This window comes from Anser cygnoides, chromosome 4, assembly GCF_040182565.1.
Source record: "Anser cygnoides isolate HZ-2024a breed goose chromosome 4, Taihu_goose_T2T_genome, whole genome shotgun sequence".
In the NCBI taxonomy this organism is placed as follows: domain Eukaryota; kingdom Metazoa; phylum Chordata; class Aves; order Anseriformes; family Anatidae; genus Anser; species Anser cygnoides.
In genome coordinates, this window is record NC_089876.1 from 66,225,551 (window position 1) to 66,251,820 (window position 26,270).

Genomic DNA, 26,270 nt, shown 5'->3' on the forward strand with positions numbered 1-26,270 from the left:
TTCCTCGCAGGCCTCTTCCCCTCCAGCACTTACCATTGCAGCCCCCGCCCTGCCCTTCCCAAAGTTTGCCCCCCAGCGCAGGACCACGCCGCGATCCGAGCGAGGCACCGAGGGCCTGCCCGGCCCCTTCCCCTCTACTCACCACTGCAGATGGTGCGCAGGATCCGGCTGCTCTCCACTTGTCTCAGCATGGCGTGCAGAGCAAGGAGCGTCATTTCGACGAAGGGGATGCACCGCAGGGCTGCAGAGAGAGGACAGGCAGAGGGACAGAGGGAGCCACGGTCAGCCAGAGCCAGAGCAGCACCGCGGGCAGGAGGGCTGGGGCTGCCGGGCTGGGGGACGTGTCAGAGGGACAGGGGAGGTCGCTGCGGGTTCAGTCCCCAGCAGCTTCCACCCTTGCAGCACTGGCATTGGGGTGGTGGGGCGGAAATCCCAGCTCCAGGCGAGGAGGTGCCACAACCCCACAGCCCTCTGGCCCAAAACAGCGTTCAGGGAGGGGCAGGGTCCCTGCTCCTGGCCGTCATGGACCATAACCCAGAGCACGAGGCCAAAGGGGCCATACCATAGCTGCTGGCCAGTTTGCTCAAGGTGGTGAGCACAAACTCCTGGCATGCTCCTCCCCTCATGGTCTTCAGGTGGCCCTGGAGCTCGGACATCACAAATCCAAAGTGGGAACGAGCCAGAGCCACCAGGACGTCACCAGCAGCTGCTGTCACATTGTTCATTGCACCCTGAAAAAGAGCCACAGGTGAAATGCTGCCCAGGAGAAAGGCTGAGGCACCAGGTCAGGCCCTGCTGGCCAGTGAGGACCACGGGGCTTCAGCTCATCGTTTTGCTGTCAGAGCCACTGGTGAGACGACCGCGTCTCCCCCACAGAACACCCCCGGGACAGCTGTGCCCGAGCTGGGACGCGTCCCCAGAGCCTCTGCGTTAAGCAGGAGTCGCGCGAGGCAGGAACTGGGGGACTGCACGGCCCAACTCCGGCCCTGGGAGGTGGCGCACACGTCGCCTGGCGTGGAGGAGCTCACCACGCTCTGCACAGTCTGGAGCAGGGCTGGATACAGCCTTTCCCCTAGCGGGATGCGCTCCCTGGGAGAGGGAGCAGCCACAGGGGCACTGGGGAAGTCCCCAGGCCTGAATCCCTGTGAACCATCTGTGCGCCACTCCATGTCACACCCACAGCTGGGGAGAGGCAGGCTGCTCCGTTCGCCCTTCTAGAGAACAAGCTCACCTGGGCTGCCTTCATGTCTCCAGACACCTCTGCGAGCACTCGGTTCACAACGCCGCTCTGCAGACGGGTATCATCTCCTTGCAAGACATGCTGGAGGCGGCGGTAAGTCTCCGCTCGGTCACCCTAGGGAGAGACCACGACACCACTTGCTTTGCCCTTATTCCCGGGCAGCTGCGAGCTGCTGCCCCTCACTCTAGAGTGAGAGCCCACAAGCAGCACCACCGCGTCCTGTCCCAGCTTGTGTCCAGCTACACAAAGGAGCCGAGGGAGCAGCAGCCCTGGGAACCGACCAAGCACCAGGCACCAGCCTGGGACCATGGTACAGGGCCAGGACAAGGATGGATGCTTGGGCAGCTCCAGGCTGAGCTGCTGCGGGAAAGGAGGCAGCGCAGCAGCGTCAGCCCAGCGTGACCGCAGGGTCAGCCTTTGGGGACCGGGCACCAGCAGCAGGACAGAGGGGCCATCAGGCAAGACCCCTCGGTGGCACCCAGGGTGGAGGGGAGCCCTCAACCCCCCACGGCACAGCGGGATGTCCGCAGCTCACCTCTCTGTCTTGCAGCTTCTTTAACAAGGAATTCACGACGGTGGCAGAGATGGCAACAGTCTCAGACCCTGTCTCTCTGCCACCGTCCTCATGACGTGTAGGTCCAGTCCTGACCCCTACACAAGCAAAGGAAGCTGGAAGGAAACAACCAAACAGTTTGCGTCAGCTTGGCTGGCTGTGGGGATTCGCACCAGGTTGGGGCAGGCATCCTCCCAGCCTGGAGAGGAATCCTCCCCAGCACCAACAGCACAGGCTGGGGTCCCCATCTCTGGTCGTGCTGGGAACTCATAGGGATGCAGCCCCCGGCCTCCCCCTGCCCCTCACCAAAAAATCTTCTCAGCCTCCCCATCACAGCAGGATCACCCCAGAATCTCTCTCCAGGTCCTCCTCCTGTGGCCGCCGAGAAGCAATGGGCCACCTGCGCTCACCGCAGCAGCTATGAGGCACCCAGCCATTGTGACCTCCCTGAGGGCTGCCATGGATACGGGGACACATCACAGGGCAGGGCCGGAGGTGGCAGCACCCCCATGGCCCAAACCCACAGCATATCCCCACTCTCCATCGCTCCAGTTCGCTCCGGTCCTTGCGTGGTTTTCAGCAACGGCCTTCCGTGCACTTCTCTGCCCAGCCCCGGTCCCATCTGGTTCCACTCTCCAGGGACCCCAGGGCGCAGGAGAAGGGAGAGGACGAGTGGGTTAAAGCCACTGAAGCCACGTGGGAAGGAAGAAACCCAGCACGCCTGTGGCATGGGGAACCCCTAACCCCAGCTCCCAGGGAGAACCCCAAAGCTCCTGCCCAGGGCTTCCTGCTCACCTGGGTTGTTCTCTTCATGCCCGAGCAGCCCAGGAAGCCTCACAGCTCCCCTGCTGCCCCCCTGCCTTCTCGGAGGGCTCCCTGACACCTCGTGGCACTCACACGCACACCACAGCCGCACCAGACCCCGCGCAACGCCTCACCTCTGTCACCCGGGATGACACCAGGCACACGACCCATGGCTGGTCCACCAGCATCTCCTCCACCGACTCCGTCAGGAACTGGGGGGGAACACGACAGGAGGCAAATGTTGTCTCGCCCTTTGCCCGGGCCTTTCACGTTCACGTGCCCCAGGAGCTGTCGGGGCACAACTGCCCACAGCCTCACCCCCAGGGATGCTGTACCTTAAGCAGATAGCACTGCCACTCTTCAGAGTCCAGGGAGCCCTCTGTTTTTTCTGGAAAGCAAGAGGAAGCAAAATGCCTCGCTGTCACTTAAGCCAGCACCGGAGAAGAGTTCAGTGCTCTCCTTCCCTGGGAGCCAAAAACCCCAGAAGTCCCGGGCTTGAAAGGGCCTAAAATTGCCTGCACCAAAGCTCTTGCCAGGCTGCAGACCCGGGCTGGATCCCAGGGACATTGGCCAGAGCCACCGACTCAAGCCGGGGAAGGAAAGACTGATTGGGGCCGATCGCCGCTGCCCGACTGTGATCCCCGCACTACTCGAGCACCGTGCCCCAGCGTGCACAGCCGCACACATTTTCTCCTGACAGACCCAACACTTGCAGCCCATTTAGGGCCTCCTCCCAGGCTACTGCGCTGCCCAGCGTGGGACCGAGCTGCCCAGAACGGCTGCTGCAGACCTGCCCCAGGCACTCGGCCTTCCAGAGCCAGGGGCGCTGGTCCCACCCCTGTCCCAAGCACCGTCCCAGCAGGGGCAGGGGGACACTGCCCAGACCTGCCCTCCACGGGGCACATCGATGGCCCCCTGCAGTACAAGCACAAAAAAGCAATTTCTGCTGTTGGAGACTCCATGGGCTTGGTTTGCAGATGTGTCTGAGGGAAAAAAAAAAAAAATATATATATATATATATATAAGAAAAGGAGGCAATTGGCATCTCCTGGACTTGCTTCACTAGATTACCAGGGGTGGTGGGAGGTGCACCACTAGACCTTCTGTTCACAAACAGAGAAGGACTGGTGGGAGATGTGGTGGTTGGGAGCTGTCTTGGGCAGAGTGACCACGAAACGGTAGAGTTCTCTATCCTTGGCGATGTCAGGAGTGGGATCAGTAAAACTGCTATCTTGGACTGTCGGAGGGCAGACTTTGAGCTGTTCAGGACACTGGTTGGCAGAGTCCCTTGGGAGGCAGTCCTGAAGGGCAGAGGAGTCCAGGAAGGCTGGGCACTCTTCAAGAAGGAAATCTTAAAGGCTCAGGAGCAGACCGTCCCCACGTGCCCAAAGACGAGCCAGCATGGAAGAAGACCGGCCTAGCTGAACAGAGAGCTCAGGAAGAAAAAGAGGGTTTATGGCCTTTGGAAAAGAGGGTGGGCCACTCAGGAGGATGATAAGGCTGTTGCGAGGCTGTGCATGGGCAAAATTAGAAAGGCCAAAGCTCATCTGGATCTCAATCTGGCTACTATTTTTATAAATACATGAACACAAAAAGGAGGACTAAGGAGAATCTCCATCCTCTACTGGATGCGGGGGGAAACCTAGTGACAAGAGACGAGGAGAAGGCTGAGGTGCTTAATGCCTTCTTTGCCTCAGTCTTTAGCGGCAAGGCCAGTTGTTCTCTTGGGTACCCAGCCCCCTGAGCCGGTGGAAGGGGATGGGGAGCAGAATGTGGCCCTCATAATCCACGAGGAAATGGTTGGCGACCTGCTACAGCACTTAGATGTATGGAAGTCAACGGGGCCAGAGAGGATCCACCCGAGGGTGCTGAGAGAACTAAGTGGTGGAAGTTCTGACCAAGCTGCTTTCCATCACTTATCAGCAGTCCTGGCTATCAGGGGAGGTCCCAGTCGACTGGCGGCTAGCAAATGTGATACCTATGTAAAAGAGGGGCCGGAGGGTGGACCTGGGAAACTATAGGCCTGTCAGTCTGACTTCGGTGCCAGGGAAGCTCATGGAGCAGATTATCTTGAGTGTTATCACGCGGCACTTGCAGGGCAACGAGGCGATCAGGCCCAGTCAGCATGGGTTTATGAAAGGCAGGTCCTGCTTGACGAACCTGATCTCCTTCTATGAAGAAGTGACGCGCTTAGTGGACGAGGGAAAGGCTGTGGAAGTGGTCTACCTTGACTTCAGTAAGGCTTTTGACACCATTTCCCACAGTATTCTCCTCAAGAAACTGGCTGCTCATGGCTTGGACTGGCGTACGCTTTGTTGGGTTAAAAACTGGCTGGATTGCTGGACCCAAAGAGTCGTGCTGAATGCAGTTAAATCCAGTTGGACGCCAGTCACTAGTGGAGTCCCCCAGGGCTGAGTACTAGGGCCAGTTCCCTTCAATATCTTTATCAATGATCTGGATGAGGGGATTGAGTGCACCCTCAGTAAGTTTGCAGGCGACACCAAGTTGGGTGCATGTGTTGATCTGCTCGAGGGTAGGAAGGCTCTGCAGGAGGATCTGAATAGGCTGAACCGATGGGCTGAGGCCAACCGTATGAAGTTCAACAAGGCCAAGTGCTGGGTCCTGCATTTGGGGCACAACAACCCCAAGCAGTGCTACAGGCTGGGAGATGAGAGCCTGGAACTGCCTGGCAGGGAAGGACCTGGCAGTATTGGTTGATAGTTGGTTGGATATAAGCCAGCAGTGTGCTCAGGTGGCCAAGAAGGCCAACAGCATCCTGGCTTGTATCAGAAACGGCGCGGCCAGCAGGACTAGGGAAGTGATTGTCCCCCTGTACTCGGCTTGGTGAGGCCACACCTGGAGTGCTGTGTTCAGGTTTGGGCCCCTCACTACAAGACGGACATCGAGGTGCTCGAGCGTGTCCAGAGAAGGGCAATGAAGCTGGTGAGGGGTGTGGAGAACAAGTCTTACGAGGAGCGGCTGAGGGAGCCGGAGTTGTTTAGCCTGGAGAAGAGGAGGCTCAAGGGCGACCTTATCGCTCTCTACAGATACCTTAAAGGAGGCTGTAGCGAGGTGGGGATTGCTCTGTTCTCCAAAAGGCCCAGTGACAGGACGAGGGGGAATGGGCTAAAGTTGCGCCAGGGGTGGTTTGGGTTGGATAGTAGGAAAAACTTCTTTACTGAAAGGGTTGGTAGGCATTGGAATGGGCTGCCCAGGGAAGTGGTTGAGTCACCATCCCTGGAGGTCTTTAAAAGACGTTTAGATGTGGAGCTTAGTGGTATGGTTTAGTGGAGGACTGGTTCGTGTTAGGTCAGAGGTTGGACTAGGTGATCTTGGAGGTCTCTTCCAACCTAGATGATTCTGTGACTGTGTGATTAAATTTTGCTTGCTTTGACAAGCCAACGGAACTAACTGCTGAGCCACCTGTGCTATCTATCACTGGGCTGGCAGCACTCAGACCACGGGGAACCTCAACTTTGGGTGTCAGACTCGTTTCTTCTGGTGAAGAATGGCAAAGCTGAGGCAGAAACGGCCATCTAACAGCCCTAACGACCACATAACGACTGTAACGGCCACCTAACAGCCATGGAACGGTCTCCTCAGCAAGGGCGCTGAGGGGCTGCCTCACGCCCGCCAGGCGGCGCTGTGGTAACGGCAGCCGCGCGGCGAGGCCCGGCCCCTGTGCCCGGTTCCCGGCCCCAATTCCCGGCCCCTGTTCCCGGTTCCCGGCCCCTGTTCCCGGTTCCCGGCCCCAATTCCCGGCCCCTGTTCCTGGTTCCCGGCCCCTGTTCCCGGTTCCCGGCCCCAATTCCCGGCCCCTGTTCCCGGTTCCCGGCCCCTGTTCCCGGTTCCCGGCCCCCTCCAGTCGCGTTGGAGCCAGCCCGGGCGTAGGCAGGGCTGTAAATGCGTCTCTGTCACGACGGTCGGTCTTCATCTTCGTGCTGTGCTCACATGTTGTGTGAACGCTGACCGGCTGTGTTGTGCGTGTAATTACCTGTCTGCAGGTAATTACAGCTGGTGCTTGTCCCAAAAGCCTGGGCAACTCAATTGCTGTTCTAACTGAAATGTTAATGCCAGACGCCCTATAGTTGTGCACTGTATACATAGTAACTAATACAGTCTGGCCTGGCTGAGGGCTTGGCCCCAAAGCAGCCGGTGGGTTCAGTTTCTGAGCCTGAGTACACTGGCACTGGGCTCGATTCCGAGATCCCAAAACGTGCTGCTTACTCTCCATTTCTGAGCCCCCAGGCTGGACAGATGAGCCTGGCTGGGCCCACAAAACACAGCAGGTGGTCTCCCTTTTCAAGCCGCCCACAGCTGCCCAACGAGCCTCCTATAAAGGCTGGAAACCACAGGACTGCCTGCATTGCTGAGCCTGAAAACCAGCCAAACAAGGCTCATTTTGAGCCCCCCAAAGACAGATGATGACTCCATCTTCACATAGGGCCCCAAAGCTAGTGCACAAAGACTGGCGTTGAGCCCCAACGTGCAACATTTCACCTCTGTTTTCGTGCCCCAGCCCAGTTTCCCCAGCTGTGATCCCAGCCGCCATCAGCAGCCCCCCCGTTTTGCTTTTCTTTCTGCCCCAGGCCGTGTTTGTGTAGTCCGTAGGTTCGTGCCCGCGCCAACAAGCACACAGAGTCAGAATCCACATGAAGGTCGTTTAATTAAATAATTAATTATATAACTCTGCAGAGTCGGGTGCTTGGCGATCTTTCTCAAAGCAAGCACACCTCTGACTCGAATCACCGTAATTTATACACAGCAAACTTGTGAAAACTCTCTCTTTGGTTACTTTTGATTGGCTGTCATAGCTCACCTAACTTATCTCTACTGAGTTTGCTCATTACAAAGGAACAGTGGTGGAGGGGAGGACACCAAATCCCACATCAGCATACATTAGCATTTTGATGGGCGTGATTTTTAATATGTTAATGACCCTTATTGAGCAAAAGGTAACTATAGTTGGAAAACCAGTCTGGAGCTGGTTTTCTCCTTCTTCTTTTTAACCTTTTATCCCTTATCTTCCTTGCTTCTGCTAGCTCAAGGCTACCTGTCTCTTTCCTTCAGCTAAAAGACTACATAAGCTGCAGGCCTCCCAATTTTCTTCAAGGTTTTCTTGTTTTTTCCCAGCTTTGGGACTACATTTGGACATGGATGGGGGGATCGGAGCACTGGTGCTTTGGCCCTGACCCTCCCCATCCCACCAGTGCTGAGAGGTTTGCAGGCAGCGCTGCCTGGCCCCAGCTCCCACCAATGCCACCCTGGGAAGGACCCAGTCCACAGCCGCTGTGCTCTCTGGATTTTTATTCTGTGGGTGCTCAGGCCTCTGCAAGCTCGGGGACGTCTTCTGTGTGCCCCGAGAGATCTTCTGCATGCTTTGGGCTGCCTTCTTTGTGCTCCGGGCTGGCTTCTGTAGCGTGGGGAAGAAGAGGCAGTGTCAAGATACGGCCCCTGGCCGTGCCCTCCTGGGCACCGTAGGGAAGGCGGCTGGGGCAGCGCTTGGCGGCCCCTGGGCCGCCCCGGTGGGAGCGGAGCAGAGAGCTCCGTCCCGGCTCTCACCAAGGACGTGGAGAGTGGCATCTGTGGACCGCTTCTCCAGTGGTGGCTTCTGCTGGCGCTTCAGTGTCTTCAGCAGCTCGGGAGCATGTGTCTCCTGGGGGAGAGCAGGGAGGTGTGAATTCTGCTTGGGCCGGAGAGGCCTCGCTGCCGAGCCCTCAGACTCCCGGGGAGCATGCGGCGGGACGGACGGACGCGTCACGCCATGCTCCCCGCTCGGTGCCGGGCCCCGTGGCCCCAGCGTCGCCCCGGGACAGGGCTCACTCACCAGGTAAGAGCAGACCTCGCTCTGCAGCTGTGCTCCACTGCGCCCGATGGCATTCTTGACGACTACCTGCAGCCCCTTTGGCTCGACGAAAGGAGCGCAGACATAGAGGGCTGTCCTGCAAACCTGGAAAAGAGCATTGTGCTCGGTCGTTCCTTCTCCCTTGCCAGGGAGGCAGCTCCTCAGGGAGCCTTTCTGTGGGTTGGCAAATAAGCTCAGGGGGTTCTTACGCTGGATACTGCACAGCTGGGGTCCTGGAGGTGCAGGAAGAGGCTTCCCAATATCTGCTCCACTTCTCCGCTGAAGAACGTGGTGAGATTGTCCTTGGCGCCAGCAGCCAGGGCCGTGTAGAGACTGAAGGCCGCAAAACGAAGGTCCTCTTGCTTCTGCAACCCAGAAAGCCATCTGTGAGCTGGGTCACGAAGGCATCGTCTCCCAGCCTCTCTGCAACAACGAAGCATCAGGGACTGACAACTGAGGGCGAGCGAGCACAGCGCTGTTGGCAGTGGCGCTTTGGAAACCAGCTCCAGAACGAGGTCACCTCATCCCGGCCCCGTCCCTGCCATGTGGAAGGTCCCTTCCTCGTCCCATCCCTAAGAAATGGCACCTGAGTGCCGGGGCGCTCGGTGCATCCCACCCGCAGGAGAGAGAGAGAGAGGGGCCACGGCAGCTGGTTGCCTGGAGGAGCACCTCCACGCAGCACGGGCAGGCCCCTGCCCACCCCACGCCCCTCGGACAAGTGGGAGAAAAGTAGGTTCACTCACGGCATCAAGGAACTTCCTGGTGGAGCGGGCAATGCGTCTGAAGGCCCCGCCCAAGCCCTTCGCCGTCTCCTTTGCAAATATTTCTGCCAGGGCCAACATGCTCTCCACAGCCACCTCTGGATGGTCCACGTTCCTCATTTCACGCTCCAGTGCTGCCACGATGCTCCTCTTGTGCTTTTGAACCTGCAACGCCAAAGATGCGCACAAGCTGCTCGCGGCTCCTGCCTGCAATGCCCACCCTTTCTCCCCACGTCTGTTCGGCAAGGGGGTGCGGCTGCGGCACAACCCCGTGACGAACGGCACTCGCACGGTTCCCCGCTGCCACCGTGCTGAGCTTGGAGAGCAGCCTGGCCGTTGGGAAGCCCCCATCTCCCCGTGCTGCTCTGCCCCAGGCTCCCGAACTGCCCCGCGGCTCTGCTTGGCTCTCACTCAGCCTCTGCCCGGCTCTCTGCTGGGGGGCTGCAGCCAGAGCAGAGGAAAGTGCGCCTCACCTTCTTGGGCAAGCCACTGACAGCACTGCCCAGGCCTCTCGCTGCCATGTGCTGCACAGCACAGCTCGGATGCTGCAGCTTCTCCAGGAAGAGCCGTACCAGGGGCTTCAGGAGATCCTTCCCCTCAGCTGGCGGGTCCTTCATCAGCTACAAGACAGCCAAAGGTCTGTTAGTGCTGGCATGGGACCTCGGCTGGTCTCTTCCATAAAGAGACACCCCAAGCAGCAGTTTCTTCCGAAAAGCCCTCTGAGCCCGCCCCGCCCCACGCGCCGCCTCACCTCAGCGAAGAAAGCCAGCGCCGTGACCTGCAGGTTTGGCAAGGGGGAGTGCAGCCACGGCAGGAAGGTCTGTATGAGCGCACGCGAGACGAGCCGGGCACGGAGCAGCACACTGCACACAGAGCACAAGCAGGTGACGTGGTCAGGTGGGAAGGCCACGGGCCACGGCCCGAAACGTCCCCTGCTGCAACGCAGGCGCTGCCCTGCCTCCCAGGAGAGCTCCCCAGGCACACGGGAAGGGTCCTGCGGCTGCTTCCCGGGGCACAGCCACCCGCTGGGCTCTCACCTGGTCAGCAGCTGCACGTTGTTGCAGTGCCACTGAGGCAAGTCCAAGGATGGCCACACTCCGTGCCTGCAGAGCACCTGCTGCCACCTCTCGTCCAGGCATCTTCTCAGCACTTGCTCCAGAGCATCACAGTAGAGTCTGGCGAAAGAAAACCCACAGAAATCTCACATCGTGGCACCAGAGGGGAAGTTTTGTCTTGGCTCTGCCGAAACGCCCCGGTCCCAGCGCCCCGGGCTGCCCCACGCCTGGGGTCTCCCCTGTCCCGAGAGCTGCCAGCCCTGCGCAGGGTTTGACGCCCGGTCTCTCCTGGATCGGTCCAGGGAGAGGAAGGACACGCTGTAATCGGGGATGCAGAGGAGACAGGCCGAGAGCAGCCGTCGGTCCCGTCCCGTCTGGGAACAGATCCTTCTCCAGCAGAGGACAGAAGTCAAACGAGCCCCGGCGACCCGTTTCCACACCTGGGAGACAGGGCAGGCTTGGGAAACAGGGCAGCCCTTTGGCTCCCTCAGCACCACGAACAAACGTGCCTGGCTGGGGAACTGAAGCCCCCCGTTCCCCGCCCCTGCTGCTCCTTACCCGCACAACAGCTCCTCTTGTCCCGTGTCCTTGAAGAGGAGGAGTCCTCTTGGAGGACTCAGAGGGGGAAACAGCAACTCTACCCCCAGTTCGTTGCTGACCCACTGCAGGAGGACTGGAAGGAGGTGAGGAAGCAGGTCCCGGACTGCCTCCGCGGTCAGCAGAGCAGACACCACCTCAGAGATCGCACAGAGGAGCTGCAGGGAAATGTGACCCACAAGAACCTGTTAAACACCGCCTTTCCCACCAGCCCGCTGGTGCCCCTGTCCCCCTGGGGGACTCTTCCTGCCGGCAGGTCTCACACCTGGGACAGCCTCGGATGACCCCCAACTCCCTCACCCTGATGAGCTAAGTTAGAAAGCAGGTGGGAAGCTGCAGAAATGCTTCTGCCGACGAACATACCTTGAGACGATGCAGCTCTTGATCAGCATCGTTGCACAAAGGTCTGCTTTTAGGTGCCTTGTCCAGCCTCTCTGCTAAGTGCCTCAGGACCTGAGGCCCGAGGTCGCTGCTGCCCAGGCTCCTCCAGAGCTGCACCATGTCTCTGCAAGCAACCAGACGTTCACCCGTGAGCCCCGTCCTCTGGCAGCCCTGGTGCCCTCCCCAGAGGCCAAACGCTCTCCTCGCCAGCAGCGGGCATACGATGCCTGCTTCCCCAGAGGCACGAGCGCACGATCTCGCAGAGCCCAGGCTTCTGGGGGAGGAATGGGACCTGCTGCTTCCCTGGATCTGCCTACCGCAGGCAAGCCTGGGGTTGCTGTTTGGCCACAGCGGGGCAAGGGGGGAGCGCACATACCTCTCTGAGGGCAGTTCTGTCTGGAGGAGGCTGTCCACCACAGGCTGGGGGTGGAAGCCGGCCAGGAGACGGGCTGCCTGGAAGAGCAGGTCCCTGAGGGTGCCCTGCTGCATGGTGTACATGGCCTTCCACAGGATGTTCGCGACTTCAGGCACCTGCAAGGCAAGGGGCGAGATGGCACACCTCAGCGTATCCTTTGCCTGTGCAGGACCCCAGCACGGTCACTCGGCGCCTGAGCAACGCCTGCCACCTTGGCACGCTGACAAGCCCTCGTCCCTGAGCCCTGCCTCACGGCTGGGGGCGCGTGTCCTCTCGGCGCTGACGCACACCAACGTGCACACGCGCACACCCCGCTCCGTCGCTGCGTGTGCCTGGGGCCGGCGGTGGCAGCAGCTGAGCGATTTGAGCACACCGAAGGCCTGGGCACATTTTATGCCCAACAGCCTGGATAATCGCCGGCGCACGGCTGCAGCGATGGGAGATCGCAACCCAGCAGGCTCCGACACCTTGCAGGCAGTGGGGAGGAACGGGAAGGTTGGTGTGTCCCAGCGGTAACTGCCTCGCCCGGGGCAAGGACCTGCGCCGACGGGAGACTTGAGAGTGCAGTGCCTGAGTCCTCGTCAGAGGACCGCACAGAGCAGAACGTGTCAAGCAGCAGCGGTCCCCTCAGCTCCGCGCTCGGGCTGCATTTCTTCAGCCCACACGAGGTGCAGCACAACAGCCAACAGAGAGAAGTCAAGGCCGAGGGGAACAAGGGTCTCCCTTACCTCTGGACGTATTTCCTTTCCGCACGCTTCCAGGAATCCGATCATCCAGTCGCCAGCTGCCTGTGCACGCTCCTCGTTAGCGCATTCGAAGGTCTTCATGATGGCGTCCATGAAGCTCCTGGCCTGTCCCTGGGGGAAGTACTGGCAAACCCCCTGGAGAGACAGGAGAGACACTGTCACAGCTCTGCTCCGGCTCTTTAGAACAGAAAGGAAACTCCAGGGGCCTCTGAGCTCAGCAGCTCGCTGGTCACTGAGAGGGCACTCAGGGCACACTCCTCTGTGCATACGCTGCTTTTTTGTACTTCCTGCAGCGGAGGGGTTTAGAACCATCTCCTCTCGTCTTGTTTCCCTGCGTGCGAAACGCACCTCCTGACAAATGCACTGGGGCCCCCACCTCACTCTCTGGAGCCAGTTACCTTCGCTATTTTGGCAGGGTCCTCACACAGAGACCCGTCCTCCGTGCTCTTCAGCCTCTCACACAGCTCCTTGCAGTCAGGCACTTGGAGCACCGCTCTCCTGGTCTTCGTCATGCCACATGCTGTGAGAGAAGGGAGTCCTGGTTAGGGGAACTGAATCTCTGGCGCCAGACGTGGATAGAGGAGGCTGGGGAGCAAAGGCCAGGGCCCTCCCAACCCTCCCGTGGCAGGATGCCACCAGCCCGGCTCCGTGGCTGACACATCCCGGGCCGCACAGAGCCCTCCTTCCCCTGGAGCTGTTTTGGGGCTGTGGGGTCCCAGCAGCCGCAGGCCTCTGCTCCCAGCTGCTGCGTCCCCAGGTCCTGCACCGGGCACCAGCGTCTCCGGGAGGGAGCAAACCTCCCCGCAAATTCCTCAGCGCAGACGCTGCTCACTGAGGAGGGGGCAGGAGCTCGCTTCCAACCGATTTCTTAGTGGGAACGGTGATTGTGCAGGGCCACAGAGCGCCCCGTCCACTCCCCTCATTCGTCGCGACAGTGTTTCTTGACTGGCTGGGAAGGGACGTAAACAAAAGCCCTCGCTGGGCAAGGAAGGAAGAGAAGATGGGGCTGATGGGGGCCAGGAAGAACCCGCTTTCCTCACCTTGGATCCGGAGGAGGCAGCTGAGGCAGGCCCCTGCCCTCTGCCGGGACGTGGCCTGGGAGTCGCTCAGCAGAGGCCCCAGCACGCCGACCAAGGAGCCGAACTGCGAGCAGGTGCGTTCCCTCTGCGGGGGCGAGAGGCAGGAGGAAGCTCGCAGGCAGCCCAGTGCCTGCTCGCCTCCCCAGGCCATGGCCAGGCGTCGGGGCCGTGGCCAGCAGGGAGAGGGGACGGGGCACGCGGGGCTCCCTACTCACCGAACACTTGAAGAGCTCTTCGTAAGTGCCCAGCAGCTGGGCGCAGACCTGCAGGGCCCTCTCTCGCTCCCATGCTTTCGTTGACGTGAGGTGGCACAGCAAGATCTGGGGTGGAGCACATGCGTCTCGTGACGGGTGTCCTTCTCTCCCCAGCACCCCTCTCTGCCTCCCTCCTCTTCTGGCCCCTTCCCGCAGGGCCTGCCCTGCGGCTCCGCGTGGCCCCAGCCCCGCCGAGCACCGGCACTGCCACCCCCCTGCCCCGCTCGCTCCACGCACCCCTGCCCTCACCCAGGAGCCGTTTCCCCACCGGCATCTCCCTGTGCCAGCCTGGCACTTGGGAGCCTGGCTCTTGGCTTTGCCTCCCGCAGGGCCCGTTCCTTTGCCTGCCCTGGCACTGCGGCAGGGAACGGATCCTCCTCTGGGCATCCCCTAAGGCCCCAACTCTGCCCCACTGCCTCATGGATACTCACAGAGACCACGTCCGCGAAGGCGCTGGAGGTCCCTTCTGCTTTGAGAAGGGCTGACACAAGCTGGCCCAGAGCTTCCTCACACGATGCCTGCAGAGACTGAAAACGGGAAAGGAGGAGTGAGGCTGAGCACCGCGGCAGCTGCCAGGGCACAGGGAGCGCTGAGGTGTGCAGGGAAGGGCTGGCAGGTACCTGCAGCTCTGTCTCCTCAGGAGGGCACGACAGGACTCTCCAGCAGCACACAGCCACCTGGGAGCACCTGTTCTCCCAGTCCATGCAAGGCTTCAGCGTGCTGGATGGAGAAAAAAAGGAGAAAACAGTGAGGGGGTTTACCAGCAATCTCCAGAGTGGCCCAAACGCCGACTGGGTTTGAGCCCCAGACCCGGCCCCCCCAGCCCGTGCTGGTGAGCTCCAGCTCCGGCAGTTCCTGGCAGCTCCCTGGCAGCGGCCAAGCACTCACCCCCAGGGGCAAGGAGACCCCCCCCAGGTGCCCGTTCCTTGCCCTTCCCGTCCCCTGGAGAGCCAGGGCCTTTCTGCCGGCACAGCGCTCATGGCTCGCTGACCATGACAGCCCAGCCCCGTCTCTGTGGATGCGGCCCCCCAGCCCCAACAGCCCCCCGGCCTTCGGAAGTCACCCAGGACGGGGCACGCCGTCCCGGCCCAGAGCCGCGCAGCTCCCTGCCCCGTACTCGAGACCACTGGGGCTGCACCAGCCGGCTGGGCTGGGACGCACAGCGAGCCCCCACAGCCTGGGGCACAGACCTCACCTCAGCTGCTCCAGGAGCTGAAGCATCTTGAGATGCACTTGGGACACAGGGGTGTCGCAGGCATCCTCCTCCATCAAGTCCTGCAAGTCCCAGAGAGACGCACTCAGGGCGGGCAGTGGCACGGAGAGCCTGCCCACCCGCCCCAGGAGCCGGCTCTGCTGACAGGCCTGCGCCCGCACCAGCCCCTTCATCCCCACGGCCACCACAGAGCCACCGTGCTCCCCAGCCACCGAGTGCCAGCTCCCCAGGGCCCAGAAGCTGGGGACAAGGCTTCGGGAGCTCAGGAGCTGGTGGGTGGCCGGGGGAGACCATCGCACCTCCCCTGCGGGCAGCCCCGGCTCCAGGCACTCACCAGCAGGATCTCTAGCACCTCCGGCTTCTTGCAGAGCCTGAAGCTGTGCTTGGTGTCCGCAGCCTGGATGGCACAGGTGACCTCCTTGATGCTGTTCAGCAGGGCGAGCTTGTGCTGCAGTTCCTGAGACCCGAGAGAGAAAAACACCAGTTGAACTGCTTGAAGAGCTGGGAGAGGAACACGGGCGAGGGGTTCTTAGGGGCTGGGGTTGGTCCTGGACATTCAGGACAAACCACTCAGGGGACGTTCAGAAAGAGACCGTCCACCTCGGCACGTGGGGGCCCCCAGCCCTCCCTGCCCCTCTGTGCCCCACGCTCCTACCTTTCTGCAGGCATGGAAGAGCTCCAGGATGTTGGCCAGGATGTCTTCCTCCACGCAGGCCAGCAGTTCTGACTTGGGCGCGTGCAGTGCAACCTTGCCATAGGTAAGCATGGCTGCAGCCCAAGCGGCCTGAGCTCTCTGGTGTCCCTTCTGCGCCTGTGTTGAGTAAGATGCCCCGAGATATCAGTCCGCTGGCCCTGCTGTGCCCCAGGACTCGACGAATTTGTGGGGCTGGGGAGCGGGGCTGTAAGGGGCTGTGTGGCTCAGCTGTGCAGGGCCGTGGAAAACCATCCGAAGGAGTTTGTCCCATTCCTGCCCTGAGGTGAGCAGCCTGTGCCCGGCAGGGGCGTACTGGCCATGAAAGGCTTGCCCATGGCCCCCAGGTGAGGGGCAGAGCCAGCAAGAGCTCACAGGGTTCCGGCTCCTGGCCCTCAGCTTTCTGGAGGGGGCAGTGCGTCTTAGGTAGCTCTTACGGGAGGGGTAAATGCAATGTGGCTGCCACGACTCGGCCGCCACTGCTCAGGAAGTGAGAACAGGGCAAGAGAAGGCCGAACACTAAAACCCTGCACCCATTACCTTTCGACGTCTGTCGAATGCGATGAGCCACTGGGTGAACTTGCGCATTGCATCCAGGGCCAGGTAGAAGTGGCGCTCAGCAGCATAGGAGACCACTGAAGCTATTCCCTGCAGTGATGGAGAAATGGGAGTGAGCTGTGGCACACGCTGGCCAGTCCTGGCCAGCTACGACGGCAAGGCAGGACATTGCCCGAGGGAAACAGCAGCTACAAGGAAATGAAAAAGGTCCGGAGCAGGGCTGGGACGAGGGGACACCGGGCAGAGCAGGGGCAGGAGAGGAAACCTCACCTGTCTGTCACATGGGCTGGTGGCATCTGTTTCTTTTAAGTATTTCAGCAGCTGCCCTTGGACGTGGGTGAGCTGCCGACAAGAGGCCAGCACCGTGCCGAGAGCCTGGTACAGGAAGTTCTGAAAGAGAAGAGACCGAGACAGAGACGTGGTAACGGCGCGACTTGTCAGGACAGGGCCTGGCCGCGACAGGCCCCAACAGCCCAGGGAGCAGCCGCGGCGCCCGGCTGTAGCCGACCCTGGGCAGCACGGAGGGAAGCATCTTTGGGGCGAGGGCAGGGGGAGCGGTGACGACAGCCCGCACGGGGAACGCGCTCCTTCAGCCCCAGCCCCGGAGCTGGGTGCCCCGGGGCTGTGCTGCCAGGAGGGTGCAGGCAGGGCGCAAACCTTGTCCTCGGCGCTGCTGGAGGGGTTGCTCAGCTGCTGGCTCAGCTCCCGGCTCAGGCACACGACCCATGGCTGGTCCACCAGCATCTCCTCCACCGACTCCGTCAGGAACTGGGGGGGAACACGACAGGAGGCAAATGTTGTCTCGCCCTTTGCCCGGGCCTTTCACGTTCACGTGCCCCAGGAGCTGTCGGGGCACAACTGCCCACAGCCTCACCCCCAGGGATGCTGTACCTTAAGCAGATAGCACTGCCACTCTTCAGAGTCCAGGAAGCCCTCTGTTTTTTCTGGAAAGCAAGAGGAAGCAAAATGCCTCGCTGTCACTTAAGCCAGCACCGGAGAAGAAAGAGTTCAGTGCTCTCCTTCCCTGGGAGCCAAAAACCCCAGAAGTCCCGGGCTTGAAAGGGCCTAAAATTGCCTGCACCAAAGCTCTTGCCAGGCTGCAGACCCGGGCTGGATCCCAGGGACATTGGCCAGAGCCACCGACTCAAGCCGGGGAAGGAAAGACTGACTGGGGCCGATCGCCGCTGCCCGACTGTGATCCCCGCACTACTCGAGCACCGTGCCCCAGCGTGCACAGCCGCACACATTTTCTCCTGACAGACCCAACACTTGCAGCCCATTTAGGGCCTCCTCCCAGGCTACTGCGCTGCCCAGCGTGGGACCGAGCTGCCCAGAACGGCTGCTGCAGACCTGCCCCAGGCACTCGGCCTTCCAGAGCCAGGGGCGCTGGTCCCACCCCTGCCCCAAGCACCGTCCCAGCAGGGGCAGGGGGACACTGCCCAGACCTGCCCTCCACGGGGACATCGATGGCCCCGTCCACCCCTGGGACGAGCTGATCCCAGCAGATCGCTGCCCCCAGCCTCCACGCTGGCTGCCTGGAAGGGGGACGGCAGCGGTTCCCCTACGCCATGCTGGGAGGCTGTTTTCCTGCCCCCTCCAGCTCTCCTGAGCCCGGCCCTCCACACTGGCACCTTACCTTCAAGGTACTGCAGCATGCGGGGGATGCGGATGGGCCACAGTCCCCTCAGGGAGCTGTGGATCCTGCTCTGCAGGGCCTGCAGCAGCTGTAGGGCAGCAACCGCGCATTCCCTGCACTGATCACAAGCTGCCACCACCTAGACGAGGACAGAGAGAGATGGGGTCACTCCTTCCACCAGGGATGCGGCTTCTCCCACGAGGGAGCTCGACTCTGCCTCGGCGCCTCCCCCCACGTGCTTCCAGCCCCAGGGAGGGAGCGGGATCCCCAGCTCGTGGGCTTGGGCACGCTGGGACGCGCTGCCTCCTCCTCGGGGCTGCCAGCAAAAGCATCCCTGCCCCAGCATCTCCCCCTGCCCCTGGCCAGAAAAGCTCTTGCCCCGGGGCCCCGCTACTCACCAACAGCCGAACCAGTAGGGCCTGTGGCGTGGGCTTCTTGGCTGCAAGGAGGAAAAAAGGCAGGGTGAGCCCCTGAGCACCTCTGCACCCAGCCCCTCGCACCTTCGACGCCCCGACGCGGGGCTGAGAGTACCCGTGCAGCTGCAGAGCTGGCCTGGGGGCTGCCAGGGTGCAGGGAGGCATGCACCAGGCAGGCCCCTGGCCGAGCCCGGCACAGGTTGCTGGGGCACCTTCTGGTCCCACCTTGCTCCTGGACGTCAGCAGGCTTCTCGGTGTCCTCTTGCCCTTCCGTTTGCTTCTGCCTCTCGATCAGGGCTTGGAGACAACGCAACAGCGGGACCAGCATGCCGCAGTACTGGGCCGGCACCACGTACTGCAGGAGCCGTGGCCACAAGAGCTGCAGAGGAGGAGGAGGAAGTTTGGCACATCAGCATTCCCATCTCGGCTCAGAGGTGAAAAGGATGGCTTGCGCATCCCTTGGAGCCCATTAGGGTCGAGCTCCGGGGGGGCAGGCGAGGGCTGGCAAAAACACCCTGAAGGTGAAAAGTGGCTGCAGCAGCAGGGAGCAGGACCACTTACTTCGGTCATCCCTTCCACAGAGAGATCCAGAGACTCCAGGATACCTATGCACTGGGCCTGAAGGTCTCTTTCCTCTTGGACGTCTTCTACCGCCTGCAAGACAGCGTTGGGAAACCCCCCATTACTCTCAGCTCCCACCTCAGGAGGCTCTGTGGAGGATGAGGACAGCCAGGCCCCACTCAGGGGCCACGTCCCAGCCCCAAGGAAGTGCTGGGCAGCTTGGGAGCAGCGAGCGCTGCACAGGGCTGTCGGGCACACGAGGTTCTGCGGGGCCCAGGCGATGCTGCGAGTGCCACTGAGGGAGCTCTCAGCACAGCCTGGGCACGGGACCGAGCCGCGGGTGTCCCGCTCTGTCCTTACCAGTCTGTCCGAGGCCCGCCTGAACTCGACAAAGATGTGCGCCACCACATCCCATGCCAAGCAGCTCGGGATGCTGACGCTGAGCAGATCCTTGATGAAACCCAGGAGCGCTCTCCTCAACTGCCAAGGAGACAGGGTGGTTACGGTCTGCCCCGCCAGCAGCCAAAGGGAAGCCACCTTTGCCTGGGGGCAGCCCTCGCAGCCCGTGGAGAGGCAACGAGTGCACAGGAGAAGCCTTCGCTGCCAGGGGTCGGGGCTAGGCTTTGTACAGCACAACAACCTGCCCGCTCTGGGGGCTTTCTCTGCCCCACTGGTCTCGCTGTTCCTTCCTAAATGAGCTCACCTGGGTGCCGGACTCAGTGAACAAGGGCTGCACGGCCTCTACAATTAGGGGCAGCTTCTCTCTCACTGCAGGTTCTGCAAGAGACACAGAGAGGTATGCGTTCAGGCAGGGCTCAGATGGCAGAAGGGATCCCTCGAAGCTCCCAGGCTTTTCACAGACAAGCGGGACAGCACAGCAGGGCTGGGCTCTGACTGCAGGGGAAGCACTGGCGTCCCAGAAGGACTTTGTTTCTGCCGCTACTACTGCGTTACAGGGCCTGAAAGCTCTGACAGCAGATAGCTTCAGCCCCCTGACTGCCCCAGCCCTGGCTGGCAGCCCTGGCCTGTGGTACTGACCGTCAGAGCGGGCCACAGCTCCCAGCAGAGTCAGCGCTGTCCCGCGGGAGCCCTGGTTCTCGCTGCTCAGCTGGGACAGCAGGAACGTGACCGTCTCCTCCGGGTAGATTCGAGCTGCGGGCCAGAAACCACATTTTGCATGAATAGTCAGCAAAACCCCATGGCTGAGGTTCACAAGGAAGTTGGGAGAACACGACAGGCATCGTCCCATTCCCTCCCTTACCTTGAAGCACAATGCACTGCCTCAGTTCTTCTTTATGGCCTGCACTGTGCTGCCTGGTCTCGTCCCCAAGCTGTGGGAGAAAGGTCCATTTTAGAGAAAGATCGCAGGCAGAGCAGCGATCAGAGGCTGCCTTTTGGGTCCCGGCACTCCAGAGTCCTCCTGCCAGGTGGCTGAGAGGGAAGTGCTGAAGGAACTGAGCTGCCCCTCGGGCCTGCACAAAACAGCCAGGATCAGGGTGCTCACAGCCTCGAGGCACCTCCAGGAAGGTCCTGGTGGAAGGACGCCCTGCCCTGCCCTGCCCCTCTGTGGCAATCCGGCCTGCAGGACCTGGGCCAGCAGCACAGGCACGGGCTCCCTTTACCTCGTGGTGCACAGCAGCAGCGATGGCACGGAGCTTGTCCTTGGGGGCGACAGCGTGAAGTTCCTCCAAGGTCTTCAGGAAATAATGGAGGCTCTACAAGAGAAGGGAGAGGACGAGTGGGTTAAAGCCACTGAAGCCACGTGGGAAGGAAGAAACCCAGCACGCCTGTGGCATGGGGAACCCCTAACCCCAGCTCCCAGGGAGAACCCCAAAGCTCCTGCCCAGGGCTTCCTGCTCACCTGGGTTGTTCTCTTCCTGCCCGAGCAGCCCAGGAAGCCTCACAGCTCCCCTGCTGCCCCCCTGCCTTCTCGGAGGGCTCCCCGACACCTCGTGGCACTCACACGCACACCACAGCCGCACCAGACCCCGCGCAACGCCTCACCTCTGTCACCCGGGAAGTATCTTGGACCTCCTGGTACTGCTGCAGGAGCCAGACGACCTGCTTCCACACCCGGTCCTGGTGCTGCGCATCATGGAGGACGACAGCCATCATAGCAGTCACTGCTCCGAAGATGGCCTGCTTGTCCTGCAGAGGGAAGAGACGAGATGCTCTGAGGGCTGTCTAGCACTCGGCGTCCCCCAGCACATGCCTGCCTTTGCACAGAGAGGGCTTTCCCTTTCCCTTCTGCCCCACAGAAGGGCTCTCTCCAGAGGACAGCAAGCATTCCCCTGCCAAAGGGCCCTGGGGCCCAAGCACTTGCCAGCTGGGAGCCCCCAGCCCCGGGCACGGCGTCAGCCCGCCCGCTCCCTCCCCTCACCCCTCTGCTCCCACCCAGGGGGCACGGGCAGCCCCAGCCAGGCACAGCCCTGCTGCTGCCCCAGCAGCGCTCACCTCCTCCTTCTTATGGCGGCCCAGCCAGTTTACCACAGCGTGGCAGAACAGGGAGTACACCTGCTCGCAGAGCTGCTTCTCCCCGATGCGAGGGAAGGGGCACTGCTCCCAGGCGTTGAAGTAAGCGTTGATCGCCCTCGACCACTGCTCCAGCACTGCACCAGAAGGAAGGAGCTCGTCAAAGTCTGCAACAGGCAGCGTGCCTGGCTCCCTCACCCACGCCTGCGTGGAGCAGTCCCTGGCTCACCAGGCGTCGGCTTGGGACTGCCAAGTGCTGCGCTCCCGGCATCTGAACTAAAATACGGTGCCCCTTCTCCCCTTCTGCACACCGCACCTCCTCCTCCTCCTCCTCCTCCTCTTCCTCGCAGGCCTCTTCCCCTCCAGCACTTACCATTGCAGCCCCCGCCCTGCCCTTCCCAAAGTTTGCCCCCCAGCGCAGGACCACGCCGCGATCCGAGCGAGGCACCGAGGGCCTGCCCGGCCCCTTCCCCTCTACTCACCACTGCAGATGGTGCGCAGGATCCGGCTGCTCTCCACTTGTCTCAGCATGGCGTGCAGAGCAAGGAGCGTCATTTCGACGAAGGGGATGCACCGCAGGGCTGCAGAGAGAGGACAGGCAGAGGGACAGAGGGAGCCACGGTCAGCCAGAGCCAGAGCAGCACCGCGGGCAGGAGGGCTGGGGCTGCCGGGCTGGGGGACGTGTCAGAGGGACAGGGGAGGTCGCTGCGGGTTCAGTCCCCAGCAGCTTCCACCCTTGCAGCACTGGCATTGGGGTGGTGGGGCGGAAATCCCAGCTCCAGGCGAGGAGGTGCCACAACCCCACAGCCCTCCGGCCCAAAACAGCGTTCAGGGAGGGGCAGGGTCCCTGCTCCTGGCCGTCATGGACCATAACCCAGAGCACGAGGCCAAAGGGGCCATACCATAGCTGCTGGCCAGTTTGCTCAAGGTGGTGAGCACAAACTCCTGGCATGCTCCTCCCCTCATGGTCTTCAGGTGGCCCTGGAGCTCGGACATCACAAATCCAAAGTGGGAACGAGCCAGAGCCACCAGGACGTCACCAGCAGCTGCTGTCACATTGTTCATTGCACCCTGAAAAAGAGCCACAGGTGAAATGCTGCCCAGGAGAAAGGCTGAGGCACCAGGTCAGGCCCTGCTGGCCAGTGAGGACCACGGGGCTTCAGCTCATCGTTTTGCTGTCAGAGCCACTGGCGAGACGACCGCGTCTCCCCCACAGAACACCCCCGGGACAGCTGTGCCCGAGCTGGGACGCGTCCCCAGAGCCTCTGCGTTAAGCAGGAGTCGCGCGAGGCAGGAACTGGGGGACTGCACGGCCCAACTCCGGCCCTGGGAGGTGGCGCACACGTCGCCTGGCGTGGAGGAGCTCACCACGCTCTGCACAGTCTGGAGCAGGGCTGGATACAGCCTTTCCCCTAGCGGGATGCGCTCCCTGGGAGAGGGAGCAGCCACAGGGGCACTGGGGAAGTCCCCAGGCCTGAATCCCAGTGAACCATCTGTGCGCCACTCCATGTCACACCCACAGCTGGGGAGAGGCAGGCTGCTCCGTTCGCCCTTCTAGAGAACAAGCTCACCTGGGCTGCCTTCATGTCTCCAGACACCTCTGCGAGCACTCGGTTCACAACGCCGCTCTGCAGACGGGTATCATCTCCTTGCAAGACATGCTGGAGGCGGCGGTAAGTCTCCGCTCGGTCACCCTAGGGAGAGACCACGACACCACTTGCTTTGCCCTTATTCCCGGGCAGCTGCGAGCTGCTGCCCCTCACTCTAGAGTGAGAGCCCACAAGCAGCACCACCGCGTCCTGTCCCAGCTTGTGTCCAGCTACACAAAGGAGCCGAGGGAGCAGCAGCCCTGGGAACCGACCAAGCACCAGGCAGCAGCCTGGGACCATGGTACAGGGCCAGGACAAGGATGGATGCTTGGGCAGCTCCAGGCTGAGCTGCTGCGGGAAAGGAGGCAGCGCAGCAGCGTCAGCCCAGCGTGACCGCAGGATCAGCCTTTGGGGACCGGGCACCAGCAGCAGGACAGAGGGGCCATCAGGCAAGACCCCTCGGTGGCACCCAGGGTGGAGGGGAGCCCTCAACCCCCCACGGCACAGCGGGATGTCCGCAGCTCACCTCTCTGTCTTGCAGCTTCTTTAACAAGGAATTCACGACAGTGGCAGAGATGGCAACAGTCTCAGACCCTGTCTCTCTGCCACCGTCCTCATGATGTGTAGGTCCAGTCCTGACCCCTACACAAGCAAAGGAAGCTGGAAGGAAACAACCAAACAGTTTGCGTCAGCTTGGCTGGCTGTGGGGATTCGCACCAGGTTGGGGCAGGCATCCTCCCAGCCTGGAGAGGAATCCTCCCCAGCACCAACAGCACAGGCTGGGGTCCCCATCTCTGGTCGTGCTGGGAACTCATAGGGATGCAGCCCCCGGCCTCCCCCTGCCCCTCACCAAAAAATCTTCTCAGCCTCCCCATCACAGCAGGATCACCCCAGAATCTCTCTCCAGGTCCTCCTCCTGTGGCCGCCGAGAAGCAATGGGCCACCTGCGCTCACCGCAGCAGCTATGAGGCACCCAGCCATTGTGACCTCCCTGAGGGCTGCCATGGATACGGGGACACATCACAGGGCAGGGCCGGAGGTGGCAGCACCCCCATGGCCCAAACCCACAGCATATCCCCACTCTCCATCGCTCCAGTTCGCTCCGGTCCTTGCGTGGTTTTCAGCAACGGCCTTCCGTGCGCTTCTCTGCCCAGCCCCGGTCCCATCTGGTTCCACTCTCCAGGGACCCAAGGGGATGTGGTCTTATGGGGGATGTTGCCCCTCTGCTCCCCTCTGTGTCTTTTCCTAATTTTCTCCAAAAAAAGAGGGTTCTGTGCACACTGAGCCTGTGTGTGTCCTCTCCTCAGTCTCCTCCATGGCCTTTTGCTCCCCTTTCCCAGCCAGGATATAAGCGACCCACAGATCTCCAACCCATCGCGGTCCCAGCTGCGTCACCATCAATGGTTTTTGCAGTGGGGGCTGCAGGGGTGGCCCCTGTGAGAAGAGCACCTTTAGACCAGTTGAGAAAACATCCCATTTCATGTAGTTTTATTTAGTTTCATCTTGTTTAGTTTAATTTCTTTTAAAATGTTATCTAAGGAGACCTAAAACAACAAATAAATTATGTTGTAAAGTCTATCCCCTCAGGATTTAAGGTACTCTCTGAAAATTGATGATCTACAACCGGTGTTTATTAGCAAAGCTCCACTCAGACCAAAAGACTCCACTGCTCCCCATTTGCTGAGGGCCTTACCCAGTGCTACATTTAAATGTTGACCCTGAGGATCTTTCCATCACAGCTCTGAGCAAAGAAATACTGGGAACTCTGACTTTTTTTGTAGTTTCAGGCTCTGTGAGCATGACAAGGCTAAGGTAGGGCTGACATGCACGTGCAGAAAGAAATGGGCACAAGCTCTTCTTTCTGCTGTACAACGGAGAACCTTGCCCAGCACTCAGCCCCCGTCAGGCAGAGGGATAGAGGAATGGGGACTCTGTACTGCAGCAGAACTAAATACCATGTATCATGGAAAATGTTAGCACTCACTCAAGAGTTTTCTTTGTGGGTCACAGATGCAGTTCATTTGCTAGCTAGAAACCCATTCAACCACTTACTTATTTCCTAGAGCACAATACCCTCTTCTTTTGGAACTTAACGCATCTTCTTGCACAAAGGATAACTTCAGTTTTATGACATGTGGCTCATGTAGACATAAATTAACAATTATTAGTTTGTTTAATTCTGTTTTGTAGCACTAGATACAGGAGCTTATGCTGCTGTGATCTAGGAAACCAAACATGGGAAGACTGACTTAAAATCTTCATGGGTGCAAAAAACCTATTAGTTCTGATACAAAAAAAATCCCTCAAACTACAAGTGACTCCGTATTATCTGAATGCCTGTCTCCCAGTTTTATTGGACTGTAGGGTCCAATAAAAACACATAAAATATTTTATACTGCCTTCCATGGAGCTTCAGTGTTCTCAGTATTAAATGTCTATCACTTAGTGAATGGTTACACTACTACAAAGGGCATTAATCCTGCCTTTACCATGAGAGATTGCTATTCAGATGGATTTTTTTCCACAATCTGCAAACAGTACAGATTCCTTGACCAAAGGCCTTTGTTGTTCTTTGGAAAATGAAAGGGATGAAAATGTTTTGGACAGGAAAGCTGGAGCCCAGTAGGAGTGTTACACTGACCAGTGGAATCCCAAGACTGGGCACCGAGAAAAACACCAGTCTTGTGCTGAAGGTACTGGAGCAGGTGTCAGGAGGCAGAGGTGCGCAGCCTGTAGCAGACTTCACAGTCAATCCTGCTTTTCACTTCATTTTCATGCTTCAGTACCACATCTGGGAAAAGTCTAGATAGAATGCCTTCCCAAGCTCAAAGGAGGCTTGCAAAGACAAAAGCCCTCACGGTTCTGTAAGGCTCAGACAGTGCAGTGACAGAGGTAGATGAAATGAGATATTCAGCCCAAATCCAAGCTAGTGGCAACAGGAATACTTGTTGTGGTACCCAAGCACAGGAGACACTCATCAGGCTTAGTCAAGTCAATTCACCTAATTCCCAGAATTATTTCTGGGAAAAATTAATTCTGGGAAATAATTCTGGGAAATAATTCTGCAGTACTGTGCAGAACAAAACGTTGTATTTCTATCTTATTTCTATTAATTCTTATTCAATGTTGTTATGTGTTAAATGAACTTTATCTGCAGCTTTCGCTCTGACTTCTGAGGCACATTCCTTGTCCATTGTCTAGTTACAGTCAGAAGGAATCCTTAGAATACACTGAAGTGAAAAACATTCCTTCTCCAGGATATTAAGAAGGGCTAAAGGGTGTAAGATATTATCTTAAAGCTGACCTACAGGAAACATTTACTGTAGCTGCAAAGACTGGCAGAAAACAACTCCTGAGGCTACAATAACTAATGCTTGATATACAGAGACTGAAATGTCATACCA

At 60.0% G+C, this 26,270-nt stretch overlaps 2 protein-coding genes across 2 annotated transcripts in view; both read right to left on the reverse strand.

The window, feature by feature from the left end:
- Positions 1 to 26,270, reverse strand: part of LOC106029622 (maestro heat-like repeat-containing protein family member 2B) — a 51,556-nt gene that overhangs the window by 13,754 nt on the left and 11,532 nt on the right. Inside the window, exons 6-9 of the mRNA XM_066996572.1 lie at positions 1,776 to 1,909; positions 1,232 to 1,354; positions 563 to 731; positions 143 to 241 (exon numbers count right to left, since the gene is read on the reverse strand). Coding sequence (XP_066852673.1) covers positions 143 to 241; positions 563 to 731; positions 1,232 to 1,354; positions 1,776 to 1,909 — 525 coding nt within the window. The remainder of the gene's footprint in view (positions 1 to 142; positions 242 to 562; positions 732 to 1,231; positions 1,355 to 1,775; positions 1,910 to 26,270) is intronic.
- LOC136790656 (maestro heat-like repeat-containing protein family member 2B) lies at positions 2,124 to 24,868 on the reverse strand. The gene is made up of 41 exons (XM_066995746.1): positions 23,717 to 24,868; positions 23,393 to 23,526; positions 22,849 to 22,971; positions 22,180 to 22,348; positions 21,760 to 21,858; positions 21,260 to 21,414; positions 20,810 to 20,953; positions 20,428 to 20,520; positions 20,067 to 20,136; positions 19,844 to 19,957; positions 19,509 to 19,582; positions 19,166 to 19,285; positions 18,806 to 18,898; positions 18,470 to 18,623; positions 18,227 to 18,267; positions 17,829 to 17,967; positions 17,084 to 17,136; positions 16,463 to 16,960; positions 16,175 to 16,282; positions 15,599 to 15,754; positions 15,278 to 15,400; positions 14,926 to 15,005; positions 14,351 to 14,450; positions 14,162 to 14,257; positions 13,692 to 13,796; positions 13,438 to 13,561; positions 12,796 to 12,917; positions 12,380 to 12,532; positions 11,613 to 11,767; positions 11,219 to 11,360; positions 10,817 to 11,013; positions 10,241 to 10,378; positions 9,955 to 10,066; positions 9,677 to 9,823; positions 9,186 to 9,368; positions 8,652 to 8,807; positions 8,425 to 8,547; positions 8,160 to 8,253; positions 3,698 to 3,834; positions 2,732 to 2,809; positions 2,124 to 2,165 (listed from the first exon to the last, which is right to left on the reverse strand). The coding sequence occupies exons 1-41, from the start codon at positions 23,739 to 23,741 to the stop codon at positions 2,124 to 2,126; spliced, it is 5,169 nt and encodes a 1,722-aa protein (XP_066851847.1). The 5' UTR covers positions 23,742 to 24,868.

Bases quoted from the DNA above. Each gene is read 5' to 3' on its own strand.
- LOC136790656 (XM_066995746.1), bottom strand. From the start codon at position 23,741: ATGGGGAGGCTGAGAAGATTTTTTG. The intron at 21,415-21,759 runs GTGAGTAGAGGG...CTTCTGGTGCAG, and splicing joins CCTGCGCACCATCTGCAGTG to TGCTGGAGCAGTGGTCGAGG. The intron at 2,810-3,697 runs GTCTAGTGGTGC...GTTCCCCCCCAG, and splicing joins TCTCTGTTTGTGAACAGAAG to TTCCTGACGGAGTCGGTGGA.